This window comes from Epinephelus lanceolatus, chromosome 16 (assembly GCF_041903045.1).
Source record: "Epinephelus lanceolatus isolate andai-2023 chromosome 16, ASM4190304v1, whole genome shotgun sequence".
In the NCBI taxonomy this organism is placed as follows: Eukaryota; Metazoa; Chordata; class Actinopteri; order Perciformes; family Serranidae; genus Epinephelus; species Epinephelus lanceolatus.
Genome location: NC_135749.1, coordinates 5,374,257 through 5,397,218, shown reverse-complemented (window position 1 = coordinate 5,397,218; position 22,962 = coordinate 5,374,257). Strand labels below are relative to the sequence as shown.

General features: G+C 40.9%; 1 protein-coding gene across 9 annotated transcripts; it reads right to left on the bottom strand.

Annotated features, from left to right (window-relative positions):
* Window positions 1–5,770: 5,770 nt before the first annotated feature.
* LOC117263919 (CMP-N-acetylneuraminate-beta-galactosamide-alpha-2,3-sialyltransferase 1-like) lies at window positions 5,771–22,705 on the bottom strand. 9 transcript variants are annotated; one of them, XM_078175634.1, is made up of 9 exons: window positions 22,584–22,705; window positions 16,804–16,848; window positions 16,336–16,595; window positions 15,391–15,655; window positions 15,028–15,224; window positions 13,784–13,963; window positions 8,711–8,756; window positions 8,507–8,626; window positions 5,771–8,417 (listed from the first exon to the last, which is right to left on the bottom strand). In XM_078175634.1, exons 4-9 carry the CDS (start codon window positions 15,616–15,618, stop codon window positions 8,250–8,252), a joined length of 939 nt encoding a protein of 312 aa, XP_078031760.1. In that variant the 5' UTR covers window positions 15,619–15,655; window positions 16,336–16,595; window positions 16,804–16,848; window positions 22,584–22,705; the 3' UTR covers window positions 5,771–8,249. The 9 variants fall into 9 exon arrangements, with proteins under 9 accessions (XP_078031760.1, XP_078031764.1, XP_078031761.1 ...); XM_078175638.1 differs by having other exon boundaries at window positions 16,804–16,844; window positions 22,584–22,649; XM_078175635.1 differs by lacking the exon at window positions 22,584–22,705 and adding an exon at window positions 20,324–20,506.
* Between the last annotated feature and the right edge of the window lie 257 nt (window positions 22,706–22,962).

Here is a 22,962-nt window from a genome sequence, read left to right as displayed (position 1 = left end):
TTAAAATTATATATATTTCTGTGTATTTCTGCATCTCACTACAGCAGATCAGGAGCTCTGTTGTTTGGGAAATGCATGTTAAAATACATAAATACTTTTTTGAACGATTTCGTCTATTTCAGGTGTGAGTGGTGACGACAGAATTTGCATGTATTCTATATGTTAAGTGAATAATTAGCCTGATGGAAGGAGCTTCCTGGAGGGTGGAGGCCTTCAGGGCGCTGTGCCAGAAAGCATATATTCTCTGGGTGTTCAACAGGGGGTCAGCGACCCCTAAAGGAACCTCAGAGTTACTGCTCTGAACTACCTACATTGTGAATTTATTTTTTGGGGAAAAAATACATTTAATGAGCAAGAACTGTACATTTCCTGTAAGAAACGGAAATTTATTTTGAAGAAAAAAAAATGCATCCATGTGTAAATTAACACGCTGTCACTGGGTGTCCCAAAGTGACGTGGGAGGGGTCACTAGAGCTTCACAGATTAGATTAGATTAGATCAGGCCTGTGTGTGTGTATGACAACAGAGAGAAAAACTGAATTTCCCCTCTGGGATTAATAAAGTATATAAAAGAATGAAACTGTGTAACTTTGGTGATTGAATGGGTTAGTTTAGATTCATAAATGTCACACAAGAACACAAATTAACAGACTGAGCAAGGCAGCAGTGGACCAGCAGCGTCCATGTTCACTGAGTCAAAGTTACTGTTTTGTCAGTGGAGTCTGGCGGCTTTAACAGAAGCAAAAATAGGGAAGTAAAGCTGTTTAATGGCTGCACCATCTGAACACACAGTGTGATGGAAAGGTAAAGTGGGGAAACTACCCCCACTATAGCCTACACTTAAAACAATATAGATTTTCTTAGGTGGAACTTTTTTAAAGTGGCAAAAATACATTTGGTTGCTGACCCCCATCACTTAAACTTCAGCATATCTGCTGCTTTTCATAAACTGGGAGCATGCGGACAGACATCTGCTGTATCTAATACACTGACTACTGATAAGTACCCAATATAACCTCACTCTGTGGAATCTGAACTATCATTATAAAAATGTCTTCAGGTTACAAAGATTAAAATCTACTAAAATAATACAGCGACGTTTGGTGACAAAGAGGGGATTTAATTCAAGAGGAAAATTAAATCTAAAAAACATTGTGTTTGTACAACTTTGAAAAGTCTGTGTATTTCAGTGTGTGGGGTGGATTTATGGAACAGGTTTATGGGGTGCCATTTGTAAAGTGTCTCACGCTGAAAATAACATCAACATTTTGCCACATTTAGCTTCAAACAATGTTTAAAAAAGTGTTGTGAATTTTTTAACGTCACCTTTTACCACATTTACAGCAATATTTGTTAACTTAGAAATATATTAAATAGTTAAATCTAAATATTAAATGTGGCACCTAAATGTTAAATGTTAAATCTAAACACTAAATCTAAATCTAAATGTTAAATCTAAATGCTAAATCTAAATCTAAATCTAAATGTTAAATCTTAATATTAAATCTAAATCTAAATGTTCAATCTAAATGTTAAATATAAATGCTAATTCTAAATGTTAAATCTAAATATTAAATCTAAATCTAAATGTTAAATTTAAATATTAAATCTAAATCTAAATGTTAAATCTAAAACTAAATGTTAAATCTAAATGCTAAATCTAAATCTAAATATTAAATCTAAATCTAAATGTTAAATGTAAATGCTAAATCTAAATCTAAATGTTAAATGTAAATGTTAAATCTAAATGCTAAATCTAAATCTAAATGTTAAATCTAAATATTAAATCTAAATCTATATGTTAAATGTAAATGTTAAATCTAAATATTAAATCTAAATCTAAATGTTAAATCTAAATGCTAAATCTAAATGTTAACTCTAAATATTAAATCTAAATGTTAAATCTAAATGCTAAATCTAAATCTAAATATTAAATCTAAATCTAAATGCTAAATCTAAATCTAAATGTTAAATCTAAATGCTGAATCTAAAAAAACACTTTTTTAAACATTGTTTGAAGCTAAATGTAGCAAAATGTTGGTGTTATTTTCAGCGTGAGCCACTTTACAAACGGCACCCCGTATGGGTCAGATGAGGACTTAAAGGGAAACACAACTATAGAGCATTTTAAAAAGACGTACAGACACAGTATATTTAGGAGGTATGCAGATGAAGATTGGAGATGCTGATGGACTGGTTTATTTGTTTATCTGGGATTGGTTGGGATTTGTATATTAATATCTGAACTGTTGTTTATTTCATTGAGCTCAAAAAAGTCATTAATTCATTCAAAACTGAGGCATCAGAGCAAAAAGACTGAAGTCTCCCAGCTGATTTTCTTCATACTCCATACTCACAGGGGCCCCAAATCTGTTGATCACAATGTCCAAGTTACAGTTGTTAGAAGGCCAGGTTTAGGTGAGAGCCAACACACAGGCTGTACAGGTGTAGATGGGGTATACTGGCCTGTAGCTCATCTGTTTCATCACAAAGGAACTGGACAATCACCAGGAAGTCAGTAGGCAGTGGGAGGCGGTTGATTTTCCGCCGCCCTGACCTCAGGTGAACCCCCCCCAACCCCCCCCCCCGAGTCGCTTCCTTGTTCTGATGTGTTGAGAATTTCCAGCAGGTCTATAAACGACATTCTTTTCCAGGTGATGAACCAGCGAGTCCAGTATCAGTCCGCACAAAAGGAATTATTGTTGACTTTAGGAAGTCCAGAGGGAATTACACCCCATCAGCGGCTCGTCTGTCGAAATCGCTGGCAGTTTTAAATTCCTGGGCACACACATCACACACACACTCACAGGGGAATGAGAGGACACAGCAGGTGCTACGCTTCCTGAGGCGCCACAAAAGTTTCGGTATCAGTAACCACCTCACCTGTTTTTCTCTTCACAGGCTGAATAGCTGATGTCCCCACATGCACTGATCACCTTTTGTAGATAGTGTGTATGCAGTGTTAGATGATAGTGCTCTGGGTTTATAGTTATGTGCATTGTAAGTGTTTATTGCTGCAGGCTGTAAATATTATGGTATGGATGGTGTTTGTTTATTTAAGGATGAGAGAGGCAGGGCACAGCTTTCCACTGTAGTTGCACATGTGATGGTGAACATGAATTTGAATTTGAACATGAATCTGCCTCAGGACGCTACAAGAGCAGCGCCAACCAGACTCCCAAACTGTTACCAGGTGGTTATTATTTTAATCTTAATGATGACTTAGGACTTCTTGCAACATCTTTTAGCCGCTGATCACTGGTAATATTATATTGGGTCCTGGTGTGCTTCTACAAAATCACCTTACTTGCAACTAACAAAACAGAATGTTGTTAGACTCGTGACATTTTCCTCGAGCTGTTCAGCAGATGGTTCGGAAGATAGAAGTGACGAGAATCTTAATGTTCAGAGTCTTTAGTGTGAATTTGTCCTGTTTCAAGTGTGTCTTGTATGACAGTCCACCTCTCAGTCCAAAGCACTTATGAGCCTCAGATCATGTTTAAACTAAATTTATTGAAAGTGGATTGTCCGTCTGAGTTTTAATTGTTTCAGGAATTCTGGAGCCACTTGCACCAAAAGAACCCAAACCATGGAAACCATGGACCTGTACAGACTCAGACAACCCCTTACTTTCCATTAATACAGAAACACTGACATACCTATGGGTGGATTACTGAATGGGACTAGTGGACACAGGTCCCAGGGCCCAAAGTGTCAGGGGACCCCCTGGCCTCTACGTGCAAAATGTCAAAAGTCAAATTAACACATCCTGACCAAGAAGAGACTCAAAATGACCACAAAGAAACACAAAACCACAGAAAGATGCTTCACAACTTTATCCAATGTAGGAGAAGTGTTGGGGCCCTTTGCACATCCCGGGAGTCCACTGTGTCATAGTCCTCCCATGTTTATACCCTGAAAGCACAGGAAATGATCCTGAGGCACAGACAAAGAGCAAGTCAGGTCACAAGGCAAGGAAAAAACACACAGAGATATCACAAACCACAAAGATGAGAGCCGTAGCGTCAAATACTACTTGGGTGACTGAATAAACTGGCAAAGATTGGAGTGAAGAGCCAGGGTTTATGTACTGCTTGGGTTGATTACTGGATAGGTTGCAGGTGTGTCAGATTGGCAGCAGGTGAGTAGCAGCAGGAGGATGGCCACGCCCAGACAGACACAAGCCATGTTTCCATCAGCCTGTTTAGATGCACACAGTATCGCTTCGGAAAATTATGATGGAAACGCCAAAATTGGAATTAAAATCCCCTGATTCACACAAACTAAAATACGCTCGCTTTAGCTGGGTTTTGGTTGATTTGAAAAAATGTTGATTCGCAAAACGGGGGATGGAAACAGTTATGTTCAAATTAAGTCTGACGTAGCGCATCTCTCTCCATGGTGATATCCACACTCCGGGTCGGGAAGGCGGTAATGCATTTACAAGCTGGTTGCCAGCCGCCAGAAAACGTAGAAGAAGAAGAATGCCAGACTTGTTTTGTTTCTGGTTCTGTGGAAAACTCGCAAGTTCGTAGTTTTCACCAAAGTCTGTACATTTAATGGAAACACACAGAATATGTATTTCTTTTAATACGCATTTCCCAATGATTCGAATCACTTTTGGATGGAAACACAGCTACAGGGAGAGAACAGACAAGGCACACATACTGTAGGAAACACAAGGGAGGGGTAAACATAAGAAAACACTGGGAAAAGGGGGGAAGGCACCGCAGACCATAACAGTTCCATTTGACTTATGTCTACTGTTAAATTTCCATCTGTTTTGTAAGTATTTTGAAGTTAAAAAAAACCCAAACCAAACCAAACCAAACAAAACAAAAAAACCCTGAGTGTCACATTTAGTCAGCAACAAACATACTTGTTTTGGGCCAACCATGATGTCTTTTTCCAAAACTATCCACCTGTTCTTGTTGCCTAAATAATGGGAAGTCAACTTAAAAACTTAACTTAAAGACTCGTGTGTGTATCAAGCATAAGCTGACACATGGTCTCTAACTGATGCTGGAGGGGTATGAGTGCAAATGCTGGAGGGGTATGAGTGTAAATATAGACAGTGTGGGCAGTGCACTAGGGCCCATGAGGTGGGGAGGGGGACCGAAAAAGAGAGTGGGCCCTCCAACAGTGTGCTGGGTGGAGAGGGGCCCCTATGAGTGATTGCCACCTTGGATATGGGCCTGTGTTCAAAGAAGAACTCTAAATAAGTTAAGAACACTGGGATTTGCTCTACATGCCCCTCACCCCTTAGCCCCCCCTAGAAGTTCATTGGGAAGAGGCTGCCAGAGGCTGAAGAAGGCGTGTACTCTTGTCCCACCTCACTGCACCCATCAGTGGAGTGCTGATGCCTTGTCTTCCACTTATTACAGAAAGAAGTAAAAGAGCACCCTCTATGTTTCAACATGTATAATGACAGCATGACAGGCCCAATTTAAACTCTCATCCATTAGTCAAAGTGGTGGGGACTGTGATTGGAATTTTATTAACTCATAAAAACCCACTTAATGTCCGCCTAAGGAAACAGATACAGGCAGGTATTTTATGTGTGTGTTTAGCTGGGTTGGTTTAATGACTGTCTTTGTTCTTTCCACTGGCTGGTTATTCAGGCAGGTTAATGGCTCATCCACTCACGCAAAGTTGTTCAGAACATAAAACCAGATCAAGGACATGTTGGATGTGTGGGAACTGAGCTCAACACTGCAGACGTCCACCAAATCTGTTCAGCTTTTTATAAAGACAGAACACAGACGACCACTGACCTGAGGACACATCGTTTATTTACCGAGTTTGTGTGCTGTGTGATCACACTTTTCTCTGTGTGCAGCCTGAGGGACAACACAGAATGTATCAATCCTTACAAATATTTCTTCCAGGCAAAAACAAACAAAAAAAGAATTCTGTATTTCACTTATTACATTAGTTAAATACATTTAATACAGTATAGTTCACCATTATCCTAACCTTTTTTTAATTCCATGTAAACAAGCAGAAATGTTGGCACTACTTTTAGTCTACTTCAGTTGACAGAGTATTATTGTGTAGCACTCACAGAGGCATTTCTACACTCTACAGTTGGGTATTTATATAAATATATATCCTTTGATATCATATTATATCAGCGTGTTAACCTTTCAGTCAAACATGCAAATAATCCATCCTACAAAAGAGTCATCTGCCCGGTACGCCCAGGAGATTTACATACATCATATCACAGTGATCAGTGTCTGTACTGTAGGTGAGAAAAAAACACAGGTCATCTTTTGTTCAGACATTCTCACATGGTCACAACACAGAGATGTTCCAAGGGAACTGTGTGATTTACAAATGTTATTGACCACCCTTTCAACAAACAAAACAGGTTTCATCACATCAAGAAAACAGTGGTGTCCCAGACATTTTTCATGGGGTGGTCCAGGTGGAGCCACTGAAACTCTTAAAACCGAATCTTAAGAAATCAGTTATGCTGTTGAAGTGCAAACAACGTCAATATCGATACAGTTCACATTTTAAGGTCCACAACAGTGCTGTAGTAATGTGTTACGTATCAATACATGTTAGACGACTCATTGTTTGAGTAAGCTGGTTGTCATTTTCCCTAAAAAGACAGATATACAGCTTTAATTTGAAGGAGTGGATTATAAAGGGAATGAAACATTTACTGGAAACAAGCCATCTCAAGTTTAGGGGAGACTCGTGGAGCCTGTTTCCATTCAGATATGCAGCCTGTTCTCATTCCAAATTTGTCATATACCGCCGCATTGTCAGTGATTTTCAACACAAACAGGCACCTTCTGTGGCTGTATGATATGCTGCTGGGTGATGGCGTCATTTTGAAATGCTGCGTAACCATGTGCTTTTGCTGCACGAGGAAATAAATCTAAATATGCTTTATTTAAAGGGATAGTGCACCCAAAAATGAAAATTCAGCCATTATCTACTCACCCATATGCCGAAGGAGGGTCAGGTGAAGTTTTAGAGTCCTCACAACACTTGTGGAGATCCGAATTGAGAGGGGGTAGCAACACAAGTCCACTTATGGCGCCCCAGATTCAAACGTCCAAAAACACATAATTGAAACCACAAAATATCTCCATACTGCTCGTCCGTAGTGATCCAAGTGTCCTGAAGCCCCACATAAAAAGTTGTTTGGAAAAACGTCATATGAGGCTACAATGAGGCTAAAAACAGAGTTCAAATGACGTTTTTCCAAACAACTTTTTATGTCGGGGCTTCAGGACACTTGGATCACTACGGACGAGCAGTACGGAGTTGCATTGCTACCTCCTCTCAATTCGGATCTCCACAAGTGTTGTGAGGACTCTAAAACTTCACCTGAGCCTCCCTCGGCATATGGGTGAGTAGATAATGGCTGAATTTTCATTTTTGGGTGCACTATCCCTTTAACCGACGCTGTAAGTTTATTTTGAAAAAGACTGTAGGTAGCTAACAAGCAAATATTCTACATTTCCTGTGAAAACAAAAGTATATTTTGAAAAAACACATGTAGGAGGATACCTAGTGCATCATATGTAAACATGAAAGTCCACTGACTAAGTTACGACATTTGATGAGTTGGGATGAGAGCAGGTTGAGAGATCTTGAGATGAGAGCTAAGGGGATCCCTTTGAAAATGGACGTGCAAGTCATTCCCAAAATTTAGCCAAACTTTGGAGCATTATTTAGCCCCCTTCCTGACAAGCTAGCATGACATGCTTGGTGCCAACAAACGCCTCAGGCTGTCCCACCACCTTAATGCTAGCTTAAGTGCGCAACAGGCTCTTGAAGACACTAATGGTGGCCTCCAATCATTATTGCCAGGGGGATGCCAGTGAGGTAGCAAGCAACTGCATCAGGGGGTTCATGCCCCCTGATACACTCCCCTGTTGGAGCTGCCATTGCAAGAAAAAAACACAATGCTCCATGCACTGAAACATGCTACCATGTTTAAATTTCAATTCAAGCATTTTTTGGCCTGAAGAACCTGTTGATTTATGTTGTGCATTTCAGTGTCCAGCATCACAAAGTGAGAATAAATAAACAGTGAAAACATCTCAGCACAAAACACTGTCGACAGGATCAGTCACATTCATCACACATGTAGTCTATGAAGGGTTCTTGTGTGCAGCCAGAGAAGAGATGTCTCCTGAGTTTTAAGGCCTATCCTTCTTAGTCTTGTTTTGCTTTGTAAATGATTCACTGTCAAGGCTTTGATGCCTTAAACGCTGCAAGGAAGATCACCACCCTTTATAAAATCTGACTTTTCCTTGCTTAGCTAGCTCCTCGATAATTCCATACTCGTGACTTCCGGGATGAATGCCAGTTTTTAAATTTTTGTATTTGAGTTTTTCCCAGTAATGGCTCCAGTTTCCATCACTGTCTGCTCCATAACCAAACACACTGACCTAGGAAAACAGAAGTTAACATTTTAGGAACTGGTAACGTAGCCAAAGCTTTAAAATCAAGGAAAACTCCAATTTAAAAATGAACTTACCTCGTCACAAATATGCAGAGCAAGAACCACAGCCATAAAGCCAGTGGATGGATACCTGCCCTTCTTTGCCAGCCACATGTCATGAACATACCTCATAAAAGCTGGATTGACCACCATCACCTGTTATTAATCAAATTATCATTTTTATGAGCCATTAACTTTGCAGCCAATAAAGTTTATTGCTGAATGAAAAAATACACTCACCAAATCCTTGTTAGCCTTGATTTTGGATTTCACTGGTGCATATGATCTGTTAAAAACACCATGAAATGTCAAACATGGAATGACTGCATGGTTGTGTCAATAAAATAGTATAGAAATAAGTAAAACCAAGATGATTCCCAATATGAACGCCTACCTCAGGAGGAAGTTCTATTTCACAAATGCAAAACTCTGCAAGCATGTGGATGAGACTCATGTTGCCCTGTTATGCTGTCTCCTGTTGCCAGTAGTGGTAACTTGCAAGGCAAATGCCACCTACATGGTAACAGTAGATGATTGGGTCTCACGTGCCGGGATAGCTTGTACACTACTGTAAACCTGTCTTGTCTCATGTGGCAAGAGTCTGTAATCTGACACCTGAAGGACAATAGGTGTAAGGGAGAGGACGAACAATTCAACTCCACCACCCCGTCCAGTAGCCAGTAATGGCCAGTTGTAATACACAGGACTAGCAGCCCTATTCTATAGTGAGTGAATGAGTGGATGAGCCCCCTCCACTGCTCAAACCGGCAGGGCAGACTATCCTCAACACACCCATCTAAAAGCTGTTAGTCATATCTTAAGCCCCTTTTTCATAGGTAGTCACGCTGAAATGACGTCTCTATAAACATAACAGCTGGCAGGATGGGACCATGGGCAGCACAGGTGTGACGCTTTGACGACATGTGCTGCATGTAACCCACCACAGAGATCTAAAAAGTAGCTGCTAGCAGTTAGCAGCTAACACAAGGAAGAAGAACAGTGGCCAAAACTGTGCGCAAATTGGGACAACAATGAAGTCCAGGAGCTCGTTACCCTCTAAGCAGAGGACAAGATCAGCTGCCATGTAACAAAGATGGTGAAGGATTGTTATTGTCATGTTATGCGATATTTTATGCTTGTCAATGCATACGGTATATGTCGCACTAGAGACTGACACTGTGTTACATGTCATGCCCGTCACGCCTCTTTTGTTTCCGTGATGCCGGCATGCTTTATAAAGTCACACACTGGAGCAGCACAAAGATGTTTTGCTCCGTGTAGAAATACGCAGGTGGCATAAAGAAGGGGCTACGTAGCGGCCCAATGGCGCGATCCCTGATTGAAAAGGGCTTTAGTTGTTTTACCAACACATTCTCAATTCGACTAGAGCTGTATAGTGTGTTGTATGTTGCAGAGATGAGACCATGTCATTGTTTTGCAAGTCATAATCAAGTCTCAAGTCTTTGCACTCAAGTCTTACTTCGTAACTTAGAGTTTCGAGTTTTTAATGTTTGACCCCCACGTTAATTGATTTTGTCCCTCCTGGTTTCTTTAAAGTAGTTTTCCCCTAGTATAGGGCAGTCGGTTCTGGCCATCATTAACAGCAGTCTGTCCTCTGGTGTTGTTCCCCCAAGTTTGAAACATGCAGTGGTCCAGCCCCTACTTAAGAAACCTGGCCTTGATGGCAGCGTGCTGGCCAATTTTAGGCCCATCTCTAAGCTGCCTTTTATCTCCAAAATCTTAGAAAAAGTTGTTCATGCTCAGCTAAAATGGTTTTGAGATGAGCATAATGTCCTGGAGATCTCTCAATCAGGCTTTAAAACTCTGCATAGCACCGAGTCAGCTTTACTAAGAGCTTTTAATGACATCCTCCTGGCAAATGACTCTGGTGACCATGTAATTCTTGTTTTATTTGACCTAACAGCAGCTTTTGACACCGTGGACCACAATACCCTAGTGGCTCGGTTACTCCATTTAACGGGCATCTGTGGAACTGCGCTGGAGTGGTTCATATCTTATCTGGCTGACAGAAGCATGAGTGTAAGCCTTGGAAACTCAGAATCCAGCTCTGTTCCACTGCCGTATGGGGTTCCACAGGGGTCGATTTTAGGGCCTCTGCTTTTTTCTTTGTATTTACTGCCCCTGGGATCCATCCTGAGAAAGCATGGCATCTCTTTCCACTTCTATGCTGACGATAGTCAGATATATGTGCCGCTAAAAAAGAAAAATGCCTTCTCACTCACACCACTTCTGGCATGTCTTGAAGACATCAAAGACTGGATGGCCTTGAACTTTTTAAATTTTAATGAGAAAAAAACAGAAGTGATGGTGTTTGGTCCCAGTGGCCTTTGTGAACCCCCCCTGTTGACAGTCTCAAACTTGGGTTTTAAGATGGACAGTGATTTTAAGTTGGATCAGCTAATTAGCTCTGTAGTGAAGTCCAACTTTTTTCAATTTAGACAGCTGGCTAAGGTGAAACCTTTCCTTGCACAACAGCACTTTGAAACAGTAATCCATGCCTTTATAACATCTCCGCTGGATTACTGTAATGCACTTTATTTTGGAGTCAGCCAGTCCTCCCTTGCACATCTCCAGTTGGTGCAAAACACAGATGCGTGCCTGTTAACTGGAGTACGTAAGAGGGAGCATATAACTCCCATCCTGGCCTCCCTCCACTGGCTGCCTGTGCACTTTAGAGTCCATTTTAAGATTCTTTTATTAGTTTTTAAATCTTTAAATGGTCTGGCCCCACCTTACCTCTCTGAGCTTCTTCACCCCTACGCTCCTGCTTGGTGCCTCAGGTCAGCCGATCTGCTGCTCCTGGAGGTGCAGAGGTCCAAACGGAAGCTCAGAGGGGACAGAGCTTTTTCCGTTGCCACTCCTAAATTGTGGAACGAGCTACCCCTCCACATTAGACAAGCCTCCTCACTGTCCATTTTTAAAACTCGTCTAAAAACCCATTTTTATTCCTTGGCTTTCAACTCCGCATGAGACTCTGCTTCTGTTTTAGTGTTTTACGGTTTGTTTTATTTATTGTTTTATTGTTTTTAAATTGTTTTAAAAACAATAAACAATTATTTAAGTATTAATTTCCTGTTAATTGATTCATGTCCCTGTGTTGCTTTATCTATTTATGTACAGCACTTTGTTTCAGCTGTGGCTGTTTTAAAGGGCTATATACATAAAGTTGAGTTGAGCTGAGTTGAGTTGAGTTGATTTTTGTTGACCACCATGTAGCGTTTGTACGAGAACAAAATTATCTTTGGTATCTTTTTTCCAACTGGTGCTCAGAAACATAACATTAATAACATTAATTGTAGCTGATTCCAGAAATTAAGAGGAATAAATGGATTTGTGACACACTTTATAAAGAAAATACTTTTTAATATTTGGGCTTGGGTGAAACTTTTGTCAAGTTGAGACTAAAGTAATCAAAATTATGACTCAAGTCTGATACATGTCCAAGTCAAGGTACTCAGCTTAGTGGTGCTGGGGTGTGTTTCCTCTCTTTAGCTGGACTTACCCTGAGCATGGGGAATGTTCATGGTTTAGTTAAGTCCACAGCGTTTATTGTTTGTGTCCCACAGAACATGAGCTCCGGTCTCTTGCGTGACAGAAAGACAAATGCTTTGCATAGAAGGAAACGATTTCTTGCACTGGCACTCAGTGTTTGCATCGTATGAAAACTGTGTGCTGCAGGCACAGGTTGTCTGAGCAATTAGCAGTCAGTTGTGACAGAGGAAGGTGGTCTTTGTTGCCTATGCTCTATAGGCATACAGAGTCTTTCAGTGGGAATACTCTGCTGCACTAACGTAGTGCGCATTATCTCAGAGGACACTTCAAAAGCTTAGGAAAATAAATAGCATTCATTGAAATGCTTTGTCTGCCATGTTTGGACATGTTGAGCTCCTACAGTGTGGTAAATCCTGTACAAACTCTGTCAGTCTGATGTTACTCAGTCGGCCTTGGATCAGACTGAGCATTCTTTACTTAAGCACAATATAATACCTTTGCTTTCAAAGTCCTGTTTAGCAACCTCACAACTCAGGCTGTTCTTATGCACTATTTGTATACGAAAAGCAATGCACTCAACTGTATTCAATCTTATTAAATCATGAGCCAGAACTTCATGTATAATCCACGCATTTGGTAAAGCTGCAATCATGTGACCAATACGCTGAGGGGAGTAAAGGAAGTATTCTTTTAAGGGAGCAGGTTGGGGTGTCGACTAACAGGTCGAGGCAGCGGTGAACCAGCAACCTCTGTGTTCAGAGAGAAAAAATGACAGCTTTTGTCAGTGGGGTCTGGTGGCTCTGATGGGAGCATAGTTTGAGAAATGAAGCTGTTAACGGCTTCGCTGTAGGAAAGCAACAACACATTCTCACTCCACCCTCGTCACATATCGATGTTTGGTCATGGACTTTCCACGTTCACATACGCCATGCAAGGTACCCTGGGTGTGTTGGTTGTTGATGTTCTGGGACACCGTGTCAAGTTCTGCCTGTTACATGGATCGTCCTCTTTCATTTACATACAGTCTCTTTCAAAATAAATACGTTGGTACAACACTGTGACTTGATGTTTTTTTTTCCCTTCAACAACGAACACACATGGTTGGGTTAGGTCGGTGTTTGTTGGACCCATCCACCAACCTCCTGCCTGCCCCACTAGGACTTTCCCCGCCTGAACTTTTGTCCTTGTCCCTCCGCGTTTCCTCCTGACGCAATGGCAACCGGCATTGTATCATGCCGACATTTAAGGACACCTTTTTCATTGATTTCTGACGCCACAAGTCACTGCCCTAGCACTGGATTTCGACGACTTCAGAGTGAGACCGGGCTTGAAAGGGCCATCTGATAGAAAGGTAAAGCTGTGAAATTATTTACAATACAACAAACACTTAAACTGTTATTTTTTTTTCTTTTTAGTTGTCTAAAATAAATTTTTATTTTGCTTAGCTTCTGAGTCGGCACTCCTGCTGCTTCTCCAAACTGGAGGCGCCACATAATGCCACATAAAAAAATCAGAGCCATACCTTTAAGGCACTGCTGTCTGTGTCAGCAAATTAGCAAATGTTAGCATGTTGAACATGGTGAGATAAAATAATAAATACGGTTTACATTATAGCCTACATGCTAACAATGTCCTTAATGTAACAGCATTGCCATTGCAAGCATGATAGCATGCTTGTGTTAGCATTTAGCTGAAACCATCAGTGTGCCAAAGTACAAGCCAACAATTTTAGCTTGAACAGAAGGTCTACATACTGGGGGCAAATGATCATTTGCAAAGTAGAATAAAAATATGACTCACCGTCCAGAAAATCCTGTAGTTAAGGCCTTCGTGGCCCACTCCAGATCCTGTATCTTGAACGGAACAAGCACCAGATGAGTGGTGTTGTCTAAATCCACAGCACTCTCTGGATACATGATGCGATGAGTTGTTCTGCTTCCAACGTCTGCTTCAAAGCCTTTGGTATGGGCAGAGTTCATTCTATATAGTACAAAAGGAAATATATCATCAGGGGTTTGTTTGGATTTTGATGTAAAGTGTCTGCCACTGAGGAAAACTTTCATGTTTGTCCAACTGTCTCAAATCATTGTTTAAAGGGAAATTTCAGTTTATTTCAACCTGTCTCCTATCGTCCTAAATTTGTTTCAAGTGACTACTGACATAAAAATAATAGTTAGCATGTTAGCCGTTAGCCTAGATACAGCCGGGGCGCATAGTAGCGTCAGGCCTGTTAGAATGTAAGTGAACGGGCAACCTTCAAGTGCAAAGTTAGTCCACTAACTTTTTGCCAGACTTCGACTTTGTGGAGGAGGAATTTGATTTTGCAGAGTTTGATGGCCGCCCTTATTTATTTGAGCCAGAATACACTGACGAAGAGCTTCGTGAAACTGAAATACAGAGGAGGAGAGAGAGAGAGAGAGAGGCGCAACAGGTAGACGACTAGAATGGCTGCTGCAAGGCTGCGTAGCTCTGGAGATTGGTGGTGTACCTGTGAATGCTGTGCCCCAGTGCCCACAGAAGAGGAATGCCTCTGTTGCAAGGAATGGGACCGGTTGCAGCCTTATTTTCAAGGTCTGGATGTGACCGAGGACGAGACACCTCCACCTGGAGTAGTATCCAGCTGGGCTTTATCTAGAGCTCGCGAGATATATTTCGCGCTTTGGAAAGCAGAGCTAAATGGTAAACAAACATGGTAGCACACCGGTAAGGTAAGACAACACGTTTACATGTTGTTTTCTACATGTTCTCTGACATTTATCCTAACGATATGAGGCGGTCTTTGTGGAAAAAAAGCTTGTTTAGTGGACTAACTTTGCACTTGAAGGTTGCCCGTTCACTTATGTTTTAACAGGTCTGACGCTACTATGCGCCCCGGCTGTATCTAGGCTAAGGGCTAACATGCTAACTATTATTTTTATGTCACTAGTCACTTGAAACAAATTTAGGACGATAGGAGACAGGTTGAAATAAACCGAAATTTCCCTTTAAGAAGGGACCAAAGACAATGATGCACTGAAACAGCTTTCTATAGCTGGAGGATTTACCTTATGATGATGTCGTGGTAGTCTATGAGAAGTCCATAATGTGATCTCCTTAAATTACCAGAATTCCCCACCACAGCACAAGTCCTGCAGCGGTCAGGCTTGGATTTTACAACATCTGGAGCAGGTGGGAAGATCTGAAACAGCCCATTGACTGTTTTTCTGTAGGTACTGAAGTTGCGCCTTTCAGCCTGTAAAAGCTGTTGTGCATATCAAACACAAGTTGCCGTTAGACCAGTTAGCAACTAAACTTTATAAACATATTGACAGCCGTTGTCGCCACAGGGAAGATGACAGTTGATTTAGAATTATTTTACTTCCCAACACTGATTTGCATAGTTTTCTTGCAATGTTGTCACAGTTTACCTTCCACCAGTTGAAAGCCTCCTCTGAGACGCTGTAGTTCGCTGACAGAAATGGTTCAACAGATTTGTCGAAACGCTGTGTGAACCACGGGTCCTCCTCAGATAAGCATTTGTCACAAGCGCAGGGTTTTTGTTTAGGCAGGGAGTACGGTGACATGTATTCCCTCCAGAACACACAGACACCAGTCACACACAGGACGAAAATGAGCATCCTCACTTTTGAATTCATCTCTGTGATGTCACTTTGATTGGGAAAAGGTTCCAATCTGTGGACAAAGTGTGTGGTGTAATAAACAAGAGAGAGCACAGTCATAAATGTGGGAAACTCTCGTTAACATACTGTCATATTGTTTGTTTAAAGCTGTAACCATGGAAAGCAAATAAGGCAGTTTGGTAGTGGAGCGCTCACACCTGCATTTAGATTAACATAAAGTTATCTTTATATCAGACAAATACAGCTGCCAGTCACTGCAACATGAATGTCACAGTGTGTGCATTATTTGTCTTATGACTGGTTGAGGTTTGATTATTTTCAAAAGTTTAATTTTATTCATCAATAATAAAAATTAAAAGAAAATAATGAGTAGCCTACATATTATTATTATTATCACTTGATTTCTGTAGTGGTGCTACTGTTCATTTTTGAGCCACCGAAAATCTATGAAGATTATGCTGTCAGTCAAATTAATAAAATAAGATAAAATAAAACAATTAGAATAAAATAAGATAAGATAAAAAAAATAAATAAAATAGAATAAAATAAATTAATAAAAATAAAATAGATAAATAAAATAAAATAAACAAATGAATAAAAATAAAATAGATAAAATAAGATAAGATAAAATAGAATAAAATAAAATAAGATAAAATAAGTTAAGATAAGATAAAATAAAATAAAATAAAGTAATGCTTTAAATTTATAAATGTTTTTTGAATGTTGTCCTACCTTTTGAGAGGGTAAATCCACTCCTACTCCAGGTATAACGTCAGACAGTAAGGGTACCGGAGAGTGACGGTAATCCAGGTGATTGCCCATTGGTGCAGCATGAAGTCCTTTGTTTGGTTCATCGGGTGCAGAGAGGTGTGGTCTCTGCACAGGTGTCCAGGATCCATCCAGACAATAATAATAAGGAAGCAACAGTTTCTTCACAAACGTTCAGACTCTCAGCCCTCTTCTGTCATCAGCTTTTATAGATGTATTTTGGCCTTCAACAAGAAAATTCGGGAAAAATATTAAAGTTTTAAATCTAGATTTCTGTTCAAATATGTCCGAAAATAACCACAAATAAAATAATGTATTTATTCCCCGCCTGGATCAGATTTCTTGTTCCATAAATGACACAAAAATCAAGAAAATAAATCTAAATAAATCCAAAAAAGACATCAGGAGATGAACAAAGTAAAAATCCAATACCTGCGGCGGCTCCGGTCCTCCTCTTCTCCTGCTGCTCTACTCTGACTTAGACAATAAAAAGAAAAAGAAAATCTAGATATTAAAATCTCCACCAGGTGTGCTTTACAAATACAATATGAAGGTAAGTTAAATATTAATCCATAAGATAAGTAGTTGAGTTAACTCGGTCGGATCCAGATCCTGGCACGGCGCATTATCCGCCTCTCATGCAGCCTGCAGCGCTGATGACTCGGTGAGGAGCGACTAACTCTAACTTAATGTTGCTTTGAGGCTATGAGCAGCCAGACTGCATGAAAACACCACTCCCACACCTCATTATTATGCACGAATTATGAATTATTATCAAGAACAGGGAGGAGGAAGGCGTGGATGATCATGTGGCCCGCTGCTTTTCATTAATAACGTGGCATTAATTAAACAAAGTGAAGTAGTGTGTCAGAGGAAAATGGGAGGGAAACACCGTCAGGTTTCAAAGCAACATCACGTGCACCCTTATGCACAGACGCAGATGCAGCTGATTGGATGAGACGCAGCCGAGGCACAGCTCCAATATTCACCTCTCAAAGGAATACAGTCTCATGTTCAGTACGTGAGTTCTGGACACTTCTGTAAAGATATAAATTAAATTATGATGTTTCTAGACAAAATAAAAAGTTATTTTACTTCATATCCGTTGGTTATTGGAGCTGGATTGAGCTTGAACTGTCCCCTGTTACAGCATATTAAAGGCCAAAACTCAGTGTAGTAGACATTTTTGTGGCACATATTTCTGCCATCTATCCATTCTCCTCCGCTTATCTGAGGCCAGGTCATGGGGGCAGCAGGCCGAGCAAAGCACCCCAGACGTCCCTCTCCCCAGCAACACTTTCCAGCTCCTCCTGGGGGACCCCAAGGTGTTCCCAGGCCAGATTACATATATAATCCCTCCAGCGTGTTCTGGGTCTGCCCCGGGGCCTCCTACCAGTGGGACATGCCCGAAACACCCCCAGCGAGAGGTGAGAATCGCCACCCTGCTCCGAGAGTCGCCACCTTAACGTGATGGAGGGGTTTGCGTGTCCCTGTGAACCTGAGAGCTGTGTTCTCCCAAGACAAAGTGGTCCCAAGGGAGGGACCAGACTAAGAGTGATTCGAAGACCTTGACGAAACTGACTTTTTGAACCTGGAGCACCTGGCCCGGTGTTAAGACCAGTTCAGCAGAGCTTTTTTTTTTTATCCAGAAGGAAATTATTGTGCCAGAGAATGCTTCAAATTACAGTTACACTAAAGATCAAGGCAGAAGGCCATCATTTATCTCATGAGCCACACTTGGGCCAGTGTGCTTCATGATGTAAAGCTTATCTCGTCCCCTCATCCGACACCACGCTTTTTTTAGATGGCTTCGGCCTGGTTTTTAGTTTGTGTTCTACACCGTACAACACCCTGCACACATCACTCACTCACCCATTCATCCAGATTTACACACCTCATGAATTAACTATGTGTTTCCAATTATCTTTGGTCAATAATAAATGTGTGCACTTTTCAGTTGATACCGTGCGTGTCTCCCATTTTTGTCATGGCCAACGAGCCGGGTCATGACGGGGTCGCCACACATAACAACAAATAAACATTCACAACCAGAACAACCAGTGGGTTCCCGGGGTCAGGCTCACTCACTGGGCTCAGCTTTACAGACAATAGAGTATTAAAGGCTCTCTAAGTCTTCCTAAGCTTGAAAAGTTTTTGTCAAATACAGCAAACATCTCCTCACGATCCGCTAGCTACATGTCCTCTGAATATGCTGTGAAAAAGTCCGGTCTCTGTGGGCAGCCCAGGCTCCGCAAATGGCAACAAAATCATTTAGGTCCAGGTTGCACCAACTGGCCAGCGCAAGACCAGCGAAAGCAAGCACACACACACATGAACGCGGTGCCCATGTCTCACGGTCTCACACAAGCGCGCACACGTGAGCGTGGTGCACAAAGAGGCAGTCAGAGCTACAGGCTACAATGAGGCTAAAAACAGAGTTCAAATTACGTTTTTCCAAACAACTTTTTATGTCGGGGCTTCAGGACACTTGGATCACTACAGACGAGCAGTATGGAGATATTTTGTGGTTTCAGTTATCTGTTTTTGGACGTTTGAATCTGGGGCACTGTCAGCCTGCATTAGGTGGAGTTGTGCTGCTACCCCCTCTCCCCTTGGATCTCCACAAGTGATGTGAGGACTCTAAAACTTAGAGCTAGCTCCGTTGTGTTTGATAACATTGTTGAATGTAAACAGAAGTGACGCCCAACAGTGCTTAGCATGCCTTTAAATACCTGGCAAAATATACAAATATAAGATAAGTGTTTTATCTTGTTTTCAAAGAGCAAAAACAAAACCAGTGAGTAATAGAGTAACAATAGGAATAAGATCAGAACAAGAGTTATTACAAATGAACTAAAATGGTGGAAAAAAGCAGACTGTGCCTGATAATAAATGTTAAATTGTATATGATATAACAATGAGATGTAGTAGCCTGGGCTGGGCCATCTCTTCAGTAAAGATTTGTGACTTTAAAGTATTTAACTTTGTTTAGAGGAAGTCTGTCAACCAGTAAAAAGCACTTAATCCTTTAGTTTATCAGAAAACAATCAAATCTGAAGACAAAAATAAATAAATAATGATAAAATGATATATTTTCCTCTCTGTTAGCAAATCTCTGTACTTAAAATCATCCGTTAAAATCATAAAGACAACAGGAAAATTAGGGATCTATTTTTCCCAGTGGTCATTAACGGTATTGCAGCATAAAATCATTTACGCATTTATGCAAGCATTTTCCCCTAGGCCACCACTGTAAACGAGATGTCTGTGAAAGTGTTGACAGGACACCTCAAACTGCAAATAAGTTCAATTATGAATCTTTCTATTATGAATTTTTGATGGAGGTTTAGTATTTGTAAAACTTTCCTAAAGTGTAGAAAAGCATTTTAAAAATCTGTGAAGTCATCACAAAATAAAGCCTGTGAGTTGAGCAGGAACTCATGGGTGAGGCCAGTAGCATATTCAGTGGGCCGTGTATCGCAGGAGTAAACCCAAAAGCTAGAGACAATTTTTGCCATATGCGCCAGACGAGAATCTCCACTGAACTCAATAGGTGCCATTTAGGGGTCCAGTATCTAGCTAATATTATGCATGTATCGAGGATTAATAAAACAAAGGAGTATCACGAGACAGTTTGTGGAAGAGATTGACAGTTCTGTAATTTAACATCAGTACATGATACCCAGACGTTCCCTGCTCTCAACCTACATTAGAAAATTGCAAACTGACACTACAGAACACATTAAAAACCAAATCAATCAAAAGAATCAACATGTTTACCTTTCACAACATTGCAGCTCTGTGGCTGCAAGATCGCCCTGGTCCTGAAACACCCAGCTGTTTGAATTACACCTGACGCTGAAACTAAAACCCAGGCCCGGTCATGAGAGATGTAAAGACTTGGCTCTATGTCTGCTTTAAGGTAAATAGCCTACAGTTGTTTCCTTGTTACCTTTTTTACTGCGAGCTTGTTCATCACTTCACTGTCTGCAGTAACACAATCAGTAAAGTCCATAATGTGCAGTCCATAGTCCATAATGTCAGAGCATCTCTGTGCAATAAACCTATAACACAGAGCATTCAGGCTGCTAGTAAGATAAGATAAAACTTCAACTTTAACTCTTTCCATCGGATCCAGATCCTGGCACCACGCTTTATCCGTCTCTCAGTCTGCAGCGCTGATGACTCAGTGAGGAGCGACTAAAACTAACTTTATGATGGTTTGAGGCTAGCCAGACTCCCACAGCTCATTATTAGGCTCGTTTTATGGATAATTAGGAAGAGAAGGAGGAAGTTGTGGATTATTATGTCGTTCTGAAACATGTGAGCGCGCAGCCATTTGCATTTCAACTGACCCTGAGACTACAAGTGAGGCCCGGCTACGTGAAACTCTAAGACTGTGGTGTTATGATATGCTGCCGGTCGACCAGACGGCACCTGTTGCAGCAGTATGAAATGTGGACAGGCAGCTTCCATTGGTAATGTGGCCAGAAGACACCTGTTGCAGCAGTATGATACACTGCTGGACAACATCAGTTTGAGATGTTGAGTTCAGTTTGAGTGTTCACTTCCTGTATGAATGTTGAGCCAAAACCATTATGTTTTATTTCTAAACCGAACCACATGCTTTTGTTGATGTCCCGGCATTGGTTGTGTTCTCAAAACATCAATAGCAGACACAAGAGGATACCTAGCGCTTTATATGTAGACGTGAAAGATGTGATTTAAGTGTGATTTAACAAGTTAGTTTTGTTGCTTTGCAGAGCAGACACAAGTTTCTTGCAGATGATTTGATCTTTCCTAAATCAGAAATACTTCCAACCAACAGATGATCTTGGTTGCTAAGTTAATGGTTTTTCACAGGCACAGGTTTTTCACAGTTTTTCATGGTGCAGGCGTAGCAGCATGACAGCTCCTCAGACATGGAGGCTGGCTGGTAGTTTAGGGAGTGCTCGATTTGATATGCAGCAGACTTTTCTGTGAGCTGAGGCAGAACACACATTTTAAATGTCATTATCAGGTGGATCATGTTCATTTGATTGGTGGAAGTCAAAACTGCGGTTGTGCTTACTATTCAATTAATTGTGCAGCCCTAGCCTGAGCTATTGTTAGCCTAGCCACCATAGCCAGTCTGACTAATCCATAATTTATATGCCCAACATGTTCTCATCCCAAATTGTGGCTTTTCACATCTACATATTAAGCCATAGTTATCCTCCTGCACCTGCTGTTGACGCTCTGGGACGCCGCAACCAACACCAGGGCTTCAACAAAAGCACAGAGGTTAGGTTGAGAACAAAAGCAAGTGACAACCAAAGCCAGGAAATTAAAGGGGAACTAGTTCCCCTTTAAGAATTATACTAATAATATTCTTTATTTAAAAAAGGCCTTTTCAAAACAGAGTTACAAAGTGCTTTACATGTCAATAATTAAAACAGACAAGACATGAAAACAGCAACATTTAAAAGAATGGATAAAAAACACTGTTAAAACTTAAGAAACAAAAGACAGTTTAAATTAATTTAAAACTTAAAGGTAAAAGGCTGGAGTACTATAAGTATGTTTTAAGCAGGGATTTAAAAGAGATTACTGACTCGGCCGACATGATTTTCTTGGGCAGATTGTTCCAGAGCCTCACAGCCCTGGGCCCAAAGGACATGATTAGGTTTAGGCAACAAAAACACATGATTAGGTTTAGAAAAAAGCATCATAGTTTTGTTCTACATTCATATGAGAGGTAAACACCAGCCTCCTGGGGGAAAGTCCGGGGTCTGTTTGACCAATCCACGGACTTTCCAGCTCCTCATATTGCATCCTTACTGGCAGCATTTCAACCTGGCGGTAACCTGACTGAAACAGGTGCCATCCGGCGGCGGTATGACCTGACGTCGACCCTTGATGAAACATGAGTGCAAGAATTAAATCGAGACGCAAAAACTCCAACACTTCCCTCATGAAATAATTCAGACTGTGTGAAAAATGTTGATGGAATAACATAGAATACTGTTTAATCCTAATTTGTTATATAGAATAAATATGCTTTCTGCAATGCTGGAAAGGCAGGAAGATTTATTCATTCGATGGCATGTGTACAAGCGTGCTCAGAATATTACACGGCCCACACATACACACTCAGGAACAAAGACATAAAAATGCAGCAAACACAGCAGCAGCACAATCATAAACCACAACCATCACAATCACACTCCCACCTTTAGAAGTTTGTCTTCCTTGTTTTTCTGACAGAGAAGCCCTTACAAAGGTCTTTTCATGCTCATTTTCAGAATCACATTTGTATTTTGGGGTTTAATTAGAATAGGTTTAATGTTCTGCTGCAGGACCTCTGCCTGAAACTTATCTGAGCTCATGGTCCACCTCTTGAAAATCTCAGTCTGCTCTGGTTGGTCAGCTGGCCCACTCTGTTTTTACTACTCCTTACCACAGCTGGATATCAGCTCCTGTGGCTACCTGAGCAGCTGAAAACACAACTGTAACTATAGTAACAATGACGTCAGATCTCCTGGTAACAAGTTCCCTGGTAAACAAAAAAAACAAATGAAGCTGCATTTTGGAATCAGCTCCACTTTATGT

Coding starts and splice junctions, on each gene's coding strand:
- LOC117263919 (XM_078175634.1), bottom strand. CDS start 15,618: ATGAATTCAAAAGTGAGGATGCTCATTTTCGTCCTGTGTGTGACTGGT. Junction 15,225..15,390: donor AGGCTTTCAACTGGTGGAAG/GTAAACTGTGAC, acceptor TATGCACAACAG/CTTTTACAGGCTGAAAGGCG. Junction 8,418..8,506: donor CTCTGCATATTTGTGACGAG/GTAAGTTCATTT, acceptor CTGTTTTCCTAG/GTCAGTGTGTTTGGTTATGG.